The sequence below is a fragment of the Antedon mediterranea genome, chromosome 11 (genome assembly GCF_964355755.1).
Source record: "Antedon mediterranea chromosome 11, ecAntMedi1.1, whole genome shotgun sequence".
Taxonomy (NCBI): domain Eukaryota; kingdom Metazoa; phylum Echinodermata; class Crinoidea; order Comatulida; family Antedonidae; genus Antedon; species Antedon mediterranea.
The window spans coordinates 9,257,526-9,272,723 of NC_092680.1; the positions used below are offsets into that span (position 1 = coordinate 9,257,526).

A 15,198-nucleotide genomic window follows, 5' to 3' on the forward strand; every position below is an offset into this window, starting at 1 on the left:
TTTTTAGACATTATTAATTAATTATTATTCAGCTACAGAAAGTGTTAAAAGACAAGGGTGCCAGTATGTGGACTAGGATTGGAGACTTCAATGAGGTTAATTTATGGTTCCTACCGGTTACAATAATGTTAATATTAAACAAAAGATATACCTTGTGATATGCTGTGTAAGGTATTTGTTTCAGCAAGGAGGCCCACAAGAGCTTGAGTGACCGCAAAGCTTGGTGATGTCAGGGCTTTCTGGTCAGATGTCGAAGCAGCTTGCCGTGAGGTATTTCTACCAGTGTTGATGGCAGAGGTGTTTAATCCACATGCAGCCATCATCAAATCCTAACGTTTAAAATTTAATATATAGTCAACAATTGTGTATTTTTTTCTGTGTATTTTGATAATTATGTGAACATTTCATAGCTAATCGTACTTAAGGGTTATACTTTGTTGGTTCCCAAAGGTGTCCCTTAAATGAGGGCTTCTACTGTATCTATCATCAAATGTTATGTTTTAAGTATATTTATTCAGTTATTAAATATTTCAGAATAAAATTTCTTATAAGTTTAAAAAAAAAAACTAAGATTACAAAATCACTGAGAATTGACAATCATTTCCTGTGATGTCTGTTGCCAACATATTTGGTGTAGAAGAACATACCTGTGTACACAACTGAATAAGGACTTTAGATGCATTCTGGTTACATGAACACAAGAGACCAATCACAGAGCTTAAGCAAGATAAACTTGATGCTGATCTTGATACACCATCCTGTATACTGTCATTAATGTTCTCTGGGATTCCTGGCATGTTTGAGATGACATTCAGTTCAGTTCTACCAGCTGCAGCTAAGCACATCAACCGGACAACTAGACGGATGTCAGCTAGGCCTAGCAACTCTAAATTCTTTGTCTGATCACTTGTTGACCAACTGAAAACAAATGTTTACGAAATGGAGGTCTACAATTATAAATATATTTAGTTTACAAGATCCAACACATGCTTTCCAATATCATTTTAGTCTACTAGCACATCTGTACTTTCACCTAGCCGATCACCTGAAGACGTATGGTGATTAAGCCTATTAACAGTTGGAGCTCTACTAAAGGGTGACATTAAGTTTTTAAAACACACCATTTTAGTTCTTCAATCATTTTATTTTTAGAACTTGTTAAAAGAAAAATATTATCATGACAACTTCAACATTGGCTCTTACCTGACTGAGAGTACAGATAGTGCCCTGATGATAATAGCTCTTGCTAGTAGTACCTGCATTGTAGCAGCTGTTTTTTTCAACGCTACAGTTCTGTCTTGAGCATTGGTTAACACAGCAACCTGCTCACCCAGACTCACTCGCCAAACTCCAGCCTCTCGTCTGTTTCCTGCTTTAGATAAAAACATAATGATACAATAGTCTCAATTATAACAGAAATATAATAAAATTCAATGGAATGGATAAAAAGATCAATAAACCTTTCATTTACCACTCTAACAACTAACAACTCTTAAATTTACTTACCTGCATTATCTGCTTGTGGTACTGGGTACTCGGAATGTATCGTTTTAGCACCAAGGGGGTCATTTTCAGTAAATTGCACAGGATCAGCAACTTGGTGGTTGGAAGACAGGCCTAACCTCTCCATAATATTCTCAAATTGCTCTAAACCTGATATAGGATCTTCATCGACAGCTGTTGTTTCAAAATCATCTAAACAAATATTATTGAAAAAAAATGTTACGCAATCTTATATAAGGTCAAATATATTCAAGTAAATACATATTACTAATGATATAGCTATTAATTATTTAATTGTCTTAGTTTTTTGTTCTGAAATTAAGAATAATTTATAAATTACACCTTACCATCAATTGTGCCTTCTGGAGAAATGTTAAAATCAAACATAATTTTCTTTGGTAACCTACGTCCAAGGTAACTTTCACGACAATCACGGCACATCAGGTAATACGGGCAACCTGTACCGCAAGCACCACCAAACCAACCACCAACATAACAACCATTACCACGGTATCCCATCTGACCACATGCCTGACCACAGCCTGCATGATGTATTTTCATATGACGGTTGAAATACATGGTAGTTGTTCCACAGAGTTCGCATGTCACACTTGTTTCTCCCTCTTCCCCATCATTGCTTCGCTAAAATATAATCATTTTGAATGATTACTTTTATGACATATATATTACATCTCATGAAACATGTAGCCATCCCTAGTTGTATTAGTGAACCAGTAAAGATTCAAGAATGTAATAAAGGGGTTACATCCTAACCCCATAACTAGTCAAATGTTGTACCTAAGTCATACTCTTTCATATACAAGTCTGTAATCAAGAGAGTTACCTCTGGGTCCCAAAGGCCTTGTAATTCTTGATCTAAGGATGAGAAATCAGCAGAGTACAAATCACGCATAATATCCTCATCTAGGTCCATATCCTCATCTTCAAACATCATGTCTTGCTGGAAATGATCTTGAAGTGATGTAACAAGGTTTCTGGTTTGTGCTGCAAAAAAACAAACAAATATTCAATATTATTTATATAAATAAACACTAGTAAAGTTATGTATTTGGTACACCATTTGTTTTCAAAGGGAAACAAATGGTTGAGTATGTCTCGATGCTTTGGTTGTTATGCTACGCCCATATTCTGGACAACTGAACGTTGAGGACATTCTCAACTATACTTTATTTCCTTTACTTATAAGTAGTTACGATTAAGTTGCTTAGAATGGAACACCTAGAAAACTCTGAAGAGTTTCGTTTTGCTAGGCAATGTCAAAGGGGTATTACCACAACATGACAATTTGAGTGGGTTTTTAAACTTTAAATTTGACATGTTTCACACTCACCAATGCGTCTTCCTCTCCTTATCATTACGCTAATTGTTAATGGATGCGAGTTATCAAGAAAAGGCACACGACCAGCTCGCCCCGCTGCTGTCTCGTGGTTGCCCGGATAATATTCTTCACGGTCACTCCTTAAAGAAATCAATTTCAATGCAATGTTTGTAAAGTTGATATTTTATAAGATTTAATTAGCTGCTGATGCTATTTTTATACCGAAATAAGTTATGTTTGCATCCATGAGATTTTAATTGAATTCTTGGCAGATTTTAAACTCTCCATATTTATGTATAATTTAATGTAATTGCGGCAGAAATGCTTGAATATCAGTGAGACAAAATAAAAACTTTAAAGGTATTACTATTACAAATACTGATATAAGAATAAATCAACTAGCAGATGATACTAGTGTTCTTCTTGCAGGATTAATATTCACTGAATACAGCAATAGAAATTCTTTTCTAAATTTTCTGGTCTAAATGTCAATTTTGATAAAAGTAATATTTTAAGACTAGGCACTTTTACCAATAAAACAAACTAAAAAGGAAAATATTGTATAATGAATTAGACAAGGGTGATTAAAAAATGACACATATTTTGAGTTACATCCACTCTTAGTCTTAAATTGTGTTGGATAAAACGGTACCTGAATAATGGGGATGCAAAATGGAAAGTTTTTTTAACCACTTTGGAGGCCATTGGTGATAAAAACATATTCACTTTTAATTTTTCTCCTCTGCTTACAAAATTCTCAGAATTTTATAGAGATGTACTGCTAGCCTGGATTGTATAACATTATTCACCAAATCCAAGTACTGCAAATGAAATATGTAGTCAGGTACTTTAGAACAATTATTGTTTTGTTAAGAGAACCTTTAATATCTAAAACTTGTGATGGAATGCAGGTATCCGTACTATTAAAGATATAACTAATTCCAAAAGATCTTTCCTTAAAATTGAAGTTCTTTTGTATGGTACGATTCTGCATTCTATCCCAATGAACTGGAAGGTAATTCTTCATGAAAACCAAGAAATATTTAATAAAGCTGCTATTATTGTCATGAAACTGTATATAAAATTAAAAGAACATGTAATAAATTACAAATGTTACAAACAATATCAATGAAGTAAATTTGAAATGCTCAAACATGGGCAATTTTGATTTAAAAGACTCATTTTTGTTACTCCATAATACACATTGATGGCAAAGTAAAAGCTTTAAAATTTAAATACCTACACAAAATTATTTTTACAAATGAAAGGTTGTTCAGGATCAGATTAACTGAATCCGAATGTGTTCCTTTTGTAAAAAAGAGATAGCCAATTTACTTCACATGTTTGTATAATGTAACATGTGCCGTCCTTTACTTTCCACTCCAACCCAATAATGAGATATGGCAATTTGCCTGAAAAAACAGGTCAAAGGTCAAATATGGTATTTCTGGTCATTATTTGAGAAAAAAACTTTATTATAGTAAATAGAAATGTTTATGTTCTGAACATTTTGACACCAACATTAACTCTCTATGACAAGTAGTTTTATGGATATCAAAATATATGAACCGTAACAAGGTTGGCAATTGCACCGTAAAGGTCAAAGGCAAAACTGAGTACTTAAGGTCATTTTTGGATAAAATGTTTCATTAAACTAAATAGTAACATATATATTCTGAACAATTTGACACCAAAATAAACTGACTGTGACAACTATTTACTGAGATATGGCAATGCCTTAAAATATGGGTCAAAGGTTAAAACTGGTACTTCCGGTCATTAAAAAAAAAAAACTTCATTAGAGTAAATAGGAATGTTTATGTTCTGAACATTTTGAGCTAAAAATCAACTCTCTATGACCAGAGATATAGACTGTTTAAGCAAAAATGTCCGCCATTTTAAATTATGCAAATTAGGTGACCCAAGGGGTCATTTTGCTTGGCGCCCATCAACAATTTAATTTGTATAGGGTGGGCAACCTGTATACCAAATTTGGTGCTTTTGGAAGAAAATGAACCAAACACCCTTATTTCAGCCCTAACAGACTCCACTTATTATGGATATTTGATGAAAACCTGATTTTTTAACTAACATAACTAATGCACCTTTTTTTAATTTTTGATTGCTACCATGTTAGATTCCAAAATAGTTGGTATTTTGGAACATAAACCTCATAATAACTGCAATTTTGGACCACGAAGAAAAATTATTTTGGTACAAAATCAAAAAATATCATGACATACAGATAGTATATGGTGGCCATTATTGGATTCAATGGCATAGTTGCTGTATTTTATGTATTTGTCAAATAGTTTGTTTGTCCTTAGGTTGTATTAGGTTGAATTAATAGATAGATGTACTTACTCCTCCCAGCCAATGGCTGAACTCTCACGTTCTGCAATCGGTGCAATAGGTAGCGGGTCTGACCTGTCCGATTGCAAACTGGCAGCAAGAGACGGAGGTGGAGTTGTAAAATCTGGGCCATCCCCCACCTCTACACCATCGTCATCATTGTATGGGTGTTCCACCATCCATGATACAAGTGCATTGATGCGTTCAATATCACCATCTCCAGTAGAACCTTGAAAAATAACTGAGCATGATATACCTTATATTTATTATGGATTGTAATTATGATGAGACATAATACATTGTAATTATGAGACATAATACATTGTAATTATGAGACATAATACATTGTAATTATGAGACCTAATATTGAAATTAGCAAATAGAACATACCGTTAGCTAACAATGCTTGTTGTATGTGATTCATTGTAAAGCCCATATCAAGTAAAGATCTACTAATATTAGGTGGTGAGTTCATTAATATAGACTTTGTACTTGAACTCCTTACTCCTCCTGGGGTTAATGGTCCTCTTGCTGGGCTTGGTAGAGGGCCAACAACACCTACATAAATAATAAAGATAATTCATGTAAAATACCATTACTAAAGATGAGAAATCTGCGAGTGGAAAAAGTCAGCCATATTTTAAAACACACCACCATAATAGCAATAAAAATGACAACTTTGCATCAGGAACCTTTGCATTACACGCTTTTTCCTTGGGTCCCACCTGAGAATTACTTCTCAATGCAAGTATTAATTACAATTTACTTCAAAAGTAATAACAAAAACATAAATAAAAACGTAAATAAAATTGTAAATTAGAAATGTAACAATAAATACTTACCAGCATCCAATTCCAAAGGAGATATAGGTGGAGAGCCTGGGGGAGTAGGCAGTGGTCGGTTGGCTCTTCTGAGCAACGAGCTCAATGAGGCTGATGCATTGGTCCTAGACAGGCGTCTGACATGTCGCATAGGCCCGGTAGTAGAACTTGCTAGTTTTGAAATGTTAAACGATGAAGGACCCTCTGTCTGCGCTGTTGGGTTCTGGCTTAATTTATTATCTTTGATATAATCACTTGAACTACTACTGCTACATACATCATTACCAACTACACAATAAAAAAATACAATACAATTTCATTGAACTATAATAAGCTTGATGATGTATTGCCGTTTAATTCTAAAATATTTAAATTCATCTGGCTTGAGCAACAAAACACTTTCAGGCTCTTTTAAATTCACTACACTGCTAAATTGACATATTATCATTTCTAAAAGGTGTCAAATGGTGTGAAAATGGTGTTAGAAATGCTACTGACCTAATTTTGACTCTCCTTCCTCAGAGTGTAAATAAGGACCTTCGGCAGCCATCTTCAACAAAACTGAGTGTGCTCTCTCTAGTTCGGCTAAGCTGACAATTCTTTTGATGGGTGCTGGCATGACCGCTCTTTTCACCATGTGTCGCATGATTGAACGTAGAGTCTCTTGAATATCCACTGAAGAAACCTCTTCCTTTTTCTTTCCTTCATCTGATTCCTTATCCCTTTTTTCTTTCTTTTCACTTGATTTTGGCATTAGTAAGACTTCAGCAAATTTACCTGAGCCTATGATAACACTTAAACATTTCAAAGCAGCGACCTGAATAAATGCCTTTTTGACAGCTAGCATTTCGTTCTCAGCTTGTCCAGCTCGTTCATTCAATTCAGAACTTGTTAATCCAGGTATTTCTTTAGTTAATTTATCTTTCATTTTATCCCCAGATGTAACGTTTTCAACACAAACACATAATGGTTCTTTAACTAAAGTGTTCTGTGAAGATGATGCCGATTCATTCAATTTTTTTTCTTCTCCAGTTTTTAAAACCTGGTTCTCCTCATTCACTGAAATGGTATTTAGTAGTTCTGTCTTGACATTATGGTAGACAGCTTCAGCAATTTGGCTTGTGACACTGCGTACCATCTCATGACTCTCCAAGGCAGACGTCGTACCAATTGCTTCCGTTCTTTCGTAAGCACTCACTACCTCAGCAATGTTATGGTCAGATTCACTACACAAAGCTAAAGACTTTGCAAATGATAAACCCTGCAAATCCTTTGATGCACACCCTTCAACAGAATCAGTTTCCGTTGCAAATCCAGAACTCTGGGATCCATCAGAAGTTACTGATATGGAAACATCAGAGAATTTCTGAGAAAGTTGAGCACCAAGATTTGTTGATGGTGGTCTTACGAATTCCTGTTTAACATTTTCCGATTCCAATGCTGAAGCTATTTCCGAATCTAAAGATTTTTCCATCTCATCTTGTTCTTTGTGTCGTTTTGCTCGCTGTTTTACTAATTTTGCTTGCGTTTGTGATTGTTTCTTCTCGATTTTGATGTTTTCATCAACAATTCCACATAACAATAAAAGGTTTGACATTATTTCTGCATTAAGGCCTTTAAAAGTTGATGCATCAAATCCAACAGACTCAATAGGTTCTAGTCCTGAGATTGGTGTATCACTGAAAATACATCAATAATAGTTAAGCCTAATAAGTTTATTTAAATTTTAAAATATTATTATTGTGTAAAACGCACTAAAAGTTACTTTGATTTTGTAATCCTTCGTACATTAAAACTCAATAATGTCGTGGTAACTTCAATGTTTCTTTATTTCTTTTACCCTTTTTTTAGGGTCCTCTTTGACATCAATAAGTATACTAAGAGGCAACAATGGGTAATGTAAGGTCAAATCATTGGTTTATTCTAATCTATTGTTCTTTCTCATTGAAACATAAAAGAATTCTCTAGAACACACCCTATTACGACCTTGGTGACAACACCTTACCTTTATCGGCTCCGACATATAAAAACCTTTAAGGCTGCAGTTTGAGTGCCCAGCGCATCAAGCGACCGTTTGTGACTTTGGCTTGATTTAGATATGTCAGCGGTTCGTGATCGGTCTGAAGGGTAAATTCTCGGCCATATAAATACTGTTAAAATTTGTTCACACCCCAAATTATGGCCAAGCATTCTATCTCTATAATAGTATGCTTTTTTGAGCTGTAGGAGTTTGCGACTGGCATAATATCTCACCACTGTAAAAAGGCCGGCTCACGTCAGGCAATCGCATATGGGAGGATTTACAATCTTTTCTTTAAGCGTCCTAAATGGCAAAATTTGACTTGCTTCCCAGACGAGTTGATTGGGTTCATTCTTTTTTTGTTTTATCTGTTAACAGAACAGCGATGGCTGCATAATCTTGTATAAACTTTCTGTAATAATTGATCATTCCCAGAAAAGACCTTAGTTGATTTTTAGTTGACCTGATATAGGTCAACCATTCTTTAAAAAAGTAGACAATTTAGAATTCAATGTTTGATTTATTCAAATACATTGAAATGTATTTCATGTTTTTTATAAATTTGTTTTTTCCTTTTTATCAAATGAATTATCTGAATATTCATTTATTTTAAGTTAATCGTCTTTGTCCCATACGGTTTCCCTAACAAACTGATTACACTGGTTATGTTGTTAGCCTATGCAGTTAATTAATTTAAAGGGGCTGACAGTGGTGCATCCAGCATGTTGAATTAGGGGGACCCGGCTGTGGAGAAGCAAATTTTGGTAAATAATACTGTAGATGGTTGGAAATGGTACTCTCGCACATAAAATTCATGACAAATGACATCTAAATGGCCGTAAATGTATGCGCAGCAATCAGATAATCAGCGATTTTTTTTTCCCAGCGGTAAAAACACAATTGTTGTCGTCATTCTTCAAACAGAGTCAGTGTTGTGAAGCAAAAAAATTAAAATCAAACAATCTTTATTTACCTTACAGTTGCATCTGTGTCTTCCCACTGTACCTTTGCCGATGTCCCTCCTTCTTTCAGTACCCCTAACAATGTGGCTTCTCTTGATGTTTGTCTGTGAATGCATCTACCTCCCATTCTGAGACCTTGATCAACTCCACCTATTACTGCTAATACTGGCCACAAACTATTGCATAATGTGTTTAAATCTGTATTGGTAAAGAAAGAATACAAAATGTAAATAATAATGATTGTTCGTTTCACAGGAAAGTGTCCCCTAAATAGGTGTCCCAAAAGAAAGTAAAGGATTTTACTTTATTTTAAATGGTGGGACAACGGTCCAAATTGCATGCAATATCACTTTAAAAGGAGGGAATAGAAGTAGCACCAAAAGTAGCACCAGTAAGAGAAGAGATAGGAACAGCCAAACATGAAGCGAGAAAAAAAACAATATTACAAAATATGAAAATTTAACTTCACCTTCAACTACTTTTTTATCTTCTTTATCATTATCCTTTGATTGTTCATTTTCATTTTTATTTATTATTTTTGACATTTCTGCATCCGATTTCTTAATTCCTTGTTTACCTTCCGACTCAGGCTTTCGTTCATTCAGTTCTACCTTTCTTGTACCTTTTTCACTGCCATCATCCTTAATAGCGGCATACAAATGCCCCAAGTTACTCAGTCGGGAAATAATCATAGAGTTAACCACTTTAGACCAGTTGCTGTTCCGTTGCAGGGTTCGTATCAAAGATATATTTGCTTCTGCCATAGCACACGCACTCGGGCCACAGAAGGGATCACCTGGACGCAGGTCTCGTGGAGCCCCTCGCACTTGCATGTCGCATACTTTAACCTTTTCTCCTGGGTTTGTGCTATAGAAGACAACCACTGGAAAAAGTTCACTGGCATCTACATCCTCAAATGCTAACCTTGGCTCCTATAAAAAAACAACAACTATCATTTTTCTTTCAAATTTGGTTGTATGATGATAAATTAGAAAAATGACACTGCCATATGACAATCAGTGTGCATGTTAATGTGTTAAATGACTGCCATATGACAATCAATGTGCATGTTAATGTGTTAAATGACTCTGCCATATGACAATCAATGTGCATGTTAATGTGTTAAATGACTCTGCCATATGACAATCAATGTGCATGTTAATGTGTTAAATGACTCTGCCATATGACAATCAGTGTGCATGTTAATGTGTTAAATGACTCTGCCATATGACAATCAGTGTGCATGTTAATGTGTTAAATGATTCTGCCATATGACAATCAGTGTGCATGTTAATGTGTTAAATGACTCTGCCATATGACAATCAATGTGCATGTTAATGTGTTAAATGACACTGCCATATGACAATCAGTGTGCATGTTAATGTGTTAAATGACACTGCTATATGACAATCAATGTGCATGTTAATGTGTTAAATGACACTGCCATATGATAATCAGTGTGCATGTTAATGTGTTAAAAAACTCTGCCATATGACAATCAGTGTGCATGTTAATGTGTTAAATGACACTGCCATATGACAATCAATGTGCATGTTAATGTGTTAAATGACACTGCCATATGACAATCAGTGTGCATGTTAATGTGTTAAAAGACTCTGCCATATGACAATCAGTGTGCATGTTAATGTGTCAAATGACACTGCCATATGACAATCAGTGTGCATGTTAATGTATTAAATGACTCTGCCATATGACAATCAGTGTGCATGTTAATGTGTTAAATGACTCTGCCATATGACAATCAGTATGCATGTTAATGTGTTAAATGACTCTGCCATATGACAATCAGTGTGCATGTTAATGTGTTAAATGACACTGCCATATGACAATCAGTGTGCATGTTAATGTGTTAAATGACACTGCCATATGACAATCAGTGTGCATGCTAATGTGTTAAATGACTCTGCCATATGACAATCAGTGTGCATGTTAATGTGTTAAATGACTCTGCCACATGTTGTGTTATAAGAGCATGAATTGCCAAAACAATTATTTGACTGAAAGCTTTGCTCAATGGCATGGCAATTTTAAAAAAACTACTTGATTTGAAAAATATTTCATAAATGTATATCTGTCTGAACGTGTAAAAAGCAACACAGAAAACCTGTTCAACAGGCAGGCCTACCTCTCCATTCTTGCCAAATGATACAGTCCTTGCTTCCATGTCCAACACACATGTTATGGTGTCTCCTTGTGTGAAGCCAGGGAATGTGATGGAGTGTTCCCCATTGTGGTACAGGTTACCACTGTAAGCCCTGTATAACCACATGTCACCAGTGTTGCGATGGCTAAAGTCACGCACAGGATACTTGGACACTCCTACACATGTTCCCTCATTTCCCTTGTTTTCCTTCATAATTACAAACTAGAAAAAAGGTAATATAATATAGTAGGGTAAACTCTCACAAGACTTGACACCATTAAACGTAAACATCTCAGTTACAAGTTACAACCCTAGCACTAGGCCAGGATTGAACCCTGAAAGACAATGTATGGTACATAAAAAATCCTCACCTTCCATTGGTAGCAGCCACTAGTTATACCTGTTACAGCTAAACCATAGCCTCTTCCTCCAGAACCATGCACCAGTGTGTTCCCTTCTTCAACAGTGCAACAGACAGCCTTCTCTGTATCAAAGAGAACATCTTGCATTGACTGACCACAAGGGTCTTCCTCTTGAACATCTGGGCTAACAGACTTTGCTACTTGTTCTGGCTTCTGCATCTCCTTAAGAAATTTTTTCTTGGCAGTGGCAATAGGTGTGAACCACATGCTTGCTGAGATATTTGCCAACAACTCCTCAATCATCTGGTAATAAAGAACAGGGTCAATTACTCATACATTTGTATTTTATTTACCTTTATATGATTGTTTATTGAACAAATTATTATTAGTAGTTTATATATACCTTTTTATTAATTCAATAAATGTTATTCTCTTTTGCATTCATAAGTAAATCATCTAAAATACATGGCAGAAATAATAAGGTACCTTTGATTGCTGAATCTTGTTTAAACCAGCAGAATTGGATAATATATAATTCAACAGGTGTAGAGCTAGTAGTCTTGTTCTGAGGTTGTGAAGGTGAGGTAAAGCTGAAACAGCAAAGGTTAAATTGTGATATGACTATGCTAAATGACAACAGAAGAGGAATGGATTAATAGGTCTGAAAAGCTTCAGATGAATGGTGGAAAAGAATAAAGATGACTTGCTTGGGAGTAGAAGAATGAAAGAAAGTACGCTAAAGGAAGAACATATGAGCAGCATCAAATGAATGACAGCAACCCCTTATAAAATAGTTGTACAAAATCATTAAAAATCTAATGTTATATATTATAGAACACCTAAATAATAATTCCTGTCATTTGATTGGATAATTGTGGGTCACATGGCATGCAATAATACGCACTATTAAACGATCATTTGATTGTACTTTTTTTCGTGTACGTAAAAAAAAAATCTGTTCCCGTTTGGAAAATATTTTTTTTTATACTATTGCTCTTGAAATACAACAGCGCCACTGCCTGGTTGAAATATAACCTTTCATAATTCACCTCATGCCATTATTTGTACCATTACACTCATAAACATTCATTATTTGTTTACTATCATATATTTAGAAAGATGAATAACTTGTTATGTTGTAGAATGGATAAATGTACCTGTGATCTTATCCTGTCCAGTAATATGGAGCAGTAGGCTGAGCCATTCATTACAAGCCATCTTATTGGTCAAAGTTAATGATGACGATGACACACGATGTAGGAATACCAATAGGTCACCTAATGATGACTCGGCCATACTCTTCATTTTCTTGCTAACACGAACCCCTAAAATCAAATATGCTTGTATTTTATTCTTATAAAATAAAATGCTTGAATTCGTAAATATAAATACAGTAGAAGCCCTCATTAGGCCGGGACACTTTACTGTTTTCAAATGAGGGGCAATATATGTTAACACTACAGCTAACCACTGGGGATTCTACTGACAAATGAAGGGCAATATATGTTAACACTACAGCTAACCACTGGGGATTCTACTGACAAATGAAGGGCAATATATGTTAACACTACAGCTAACCACTACGGATTCACTTTTCTGTTTTCAAATGAAGGGCAATATATGTTAACACTACAGCTAACCACTAGGGATTCACTTTTCTGTTTTCAAATGAAGGGCAATATATGTTAACACTACAGCTAACCACTGGGGATTCTACTGACAAATGAAGGGCAATATATGTTAACACTACAGCTAACCACTGGGGATTCTACTGACAAATGAAGGGCAATATATGTTAACACTACAGCTAACCACTACGGATTCACTTTTCTGTTTTCAAATGAAGGGCAATATATGTTAACACTACAGCTAACCACTAGGGATTCACTTTTCTGTTTTCAAATGAAGGGCAATATATGTTAACACTACAGCTAACCACTAGGGGTTCACTTTTCTGTTTTCAAATGAGGGGCAATATATGTTAACAGTACAGCTAACCACTGGGGATTCTACTGACAAATGAAGGGCAATATATGTTAACACTACAGCTAACCACTAGGGATTCACTTTTCTGTTTTCAAATGAAGGGCAATATATGTTAACACTACAGCTAACCACTAGGGGTTCACTTTTCTGTTTTCAAATGAGGGGCAATATATGTTAACAGTACAGCTAACCACTGGGGATTCTACTGACAAATGAAGGGCAATATATGTTAACACTACAGCTAACCACTAGGGATTCACTTTTCTGTTTTAAAATGAAGGGCAATACTACAGCTAACAACTAGGGGTTCACTTTTCTGTTTTCAAATGAGGGGCAATATATGTTAACACTACAGCTAACCACTAGGGGTTCACTTTTCTGTTTTCAAATGAGGGGCAATATATGTTAACACTACATCTAACCACTGGGGATTCTACTGTATGCTAACATTTCAACTTCAAAATGTTTTGATAATTATTGTTCTTTTTATTTTGTGACTAAGGGGCCAACTGTTTACTGATTTATATTTCTGATCAAGGCTTCCCTCTTTAAAGAAGACTAAATAGATATAATTTAGTTTATGGAAAAACCATTTTGTGACTATAAAGTAATATAAAAAATTCTCTGCATATCCTACGTTGAATTTATAACCATGTTACTAGAGTTAATACAAATAAAGCGTACCTTTCTTGCTTGTTTTCTCTTTGGTACCATCTTGAGAAGATGATGTGTCCTTACATTTGTCTTCTAATATGTAGGTCCTGGAAGCCATCTTTACTAATCGTATCAATTGGTTGTAGAGCAGTTCTACCACTGCATTTATCACATGTTTCTCCAGCTTTTTATCATGAATTCTGGAAAAATAAAATGAGAAGTGAAAAAAAAAACCTGAGCCTTATTAATGTTTTCTCAAAGCCCTGAGGCATCGGGGCAGTGGGTTCTTGGTGTTAACATTCTTCTTCAATTCAGATAAAATATAAAATAATTCATAGGTTAGTGTGTTTTTCAGTGAAAAATGATTGGGTATAATCATAAAATAACCAAATAATTACTCTGTGCTAATAGCAATAATCTGTAGCAATCTGGTACTAGCCACATGTACAATTGTAGAGATGTGAGACATAGAGGCATCAGAAGAAGACACTGGTCTGAGGTTAGATGACTGTTGATCACACAGTTGTGATAGTATCATTAACACGCCACTGGTTACTGCAACAGTGATATCTGCAGGCTGGTATTGGACACTAAGAGCACAGAGTGTTAGCAGTATTTGCTTCTGACGAGCACCTGCAAATATAATTAAAGGTTTCTTAACCTAACTTTCATTTCATTTTTATAATACAGTAATATTATATGTATATTGAAAACTAACTTTAAATTCAAATGACTGGAATATTATTTGTTTTTCTATCTATGCTGTTTGGTAAATCAGTCAATAGATTTTTTGAAAAACATAGCAAGGATCTATTATATGTAATAGTTACCTAAATAGGAAACGCAAAATGCTACAAAAGCATTAACTTTACACATATAGAAATAAAGAAGAATTAAATACCTTTACCAGCTTTGATGTCTTGTTCTTTAGATGCTAATGTAAGAGCAAGATGCTCATAAATATGGTGTGCTACTTCTTGTATTTCTTGCTGTACAGAGGAATTAGCAGAGTGTATACCATCCTATATACAATAA

General features: G+C 34.9%; 1 protein-coding gene across 5 annotated transcripts in view; it reads right to left on the reverse strand.

Annotated features, from left to right (window-relative positions):
• Positions 1-15,198, reverse strand: part of LOC140062970 (probable E3 ubiquitin-protein ligase HERC1) — a 64,887-nt gene that overhangs the window by 18,807 nt on the left and 30,882 nt on the right. For 3 of the 5 annotated variants that reach the window (XM_072109372.1, XM_072109376.1, XM_072109373.1), the window contains 20 exons: positions 15,065-15,185; positions 14,562-14,796; positions 14,194-14,363; positions 12,681-12,848; positions 12,010-12,113; positions 11,533-11,826; positions 11,144-11,383; positions 9,467-9,929; positions 9,009-9,195; positions 6,514-7,694; positions 6,037-6,303; positions 5,585-5,752; positions 5,207-5,435; positions 2,855-2,982; positions 2,348-2,508; positions 1,851-2,145; positions 1,507-1,695; positions 1,204-1,372; positions 648-918; positions 152-329 (listed from right to left, as the gene is read on the reverse strand). In XM_072109372.1, the coding sequence (XP_071965473.1) occupies positions 152-329; positions 648-918; positions 1,204-1,372; positions 1,507-1,695; positions 1,851-2,145; positions 2,348-2,508; positions 2,855-2,982; positions 5,207-5,435; positions 5,585-5,752; positions 6,037-6,303; positions 6,514-7,694; positions 9,009-9,195; positions 9,467-9,929; positions 11,144-11,383; positions 11,533-11,826; positions 12,010-12,113; positions 12,681-12,848; positions 14,194-14,363; positions 14,562-14,796; positions 15,065-15,185 (5,218 nt within the window). The remainder of the gene's footprint in view (positions 1-151; positions 330-647; positions 919-1,203; positions 1,373-1,506; positions 1,696-1,850; positions 2,146-2,347; positions 2,509-2,854; positions 2,983-5,206; positions 5,436-5,584; positions 5,753-6,036; positions 6,304-6,513; positions 7,695-9,008; positions 9,196-9,466; positions 9,930-11,143; positions 11,384-11,532; positions 11,827-12,009; positions 12,114-12,680; positions 12,849-14,193; positions 14,364-14,561; positions 14,797-15,064; positions 15,186-15,198) is intronic. The other 2 variants (XM_072109375.1, XM_072109374.1) reach the window with 2 other exon arrangements.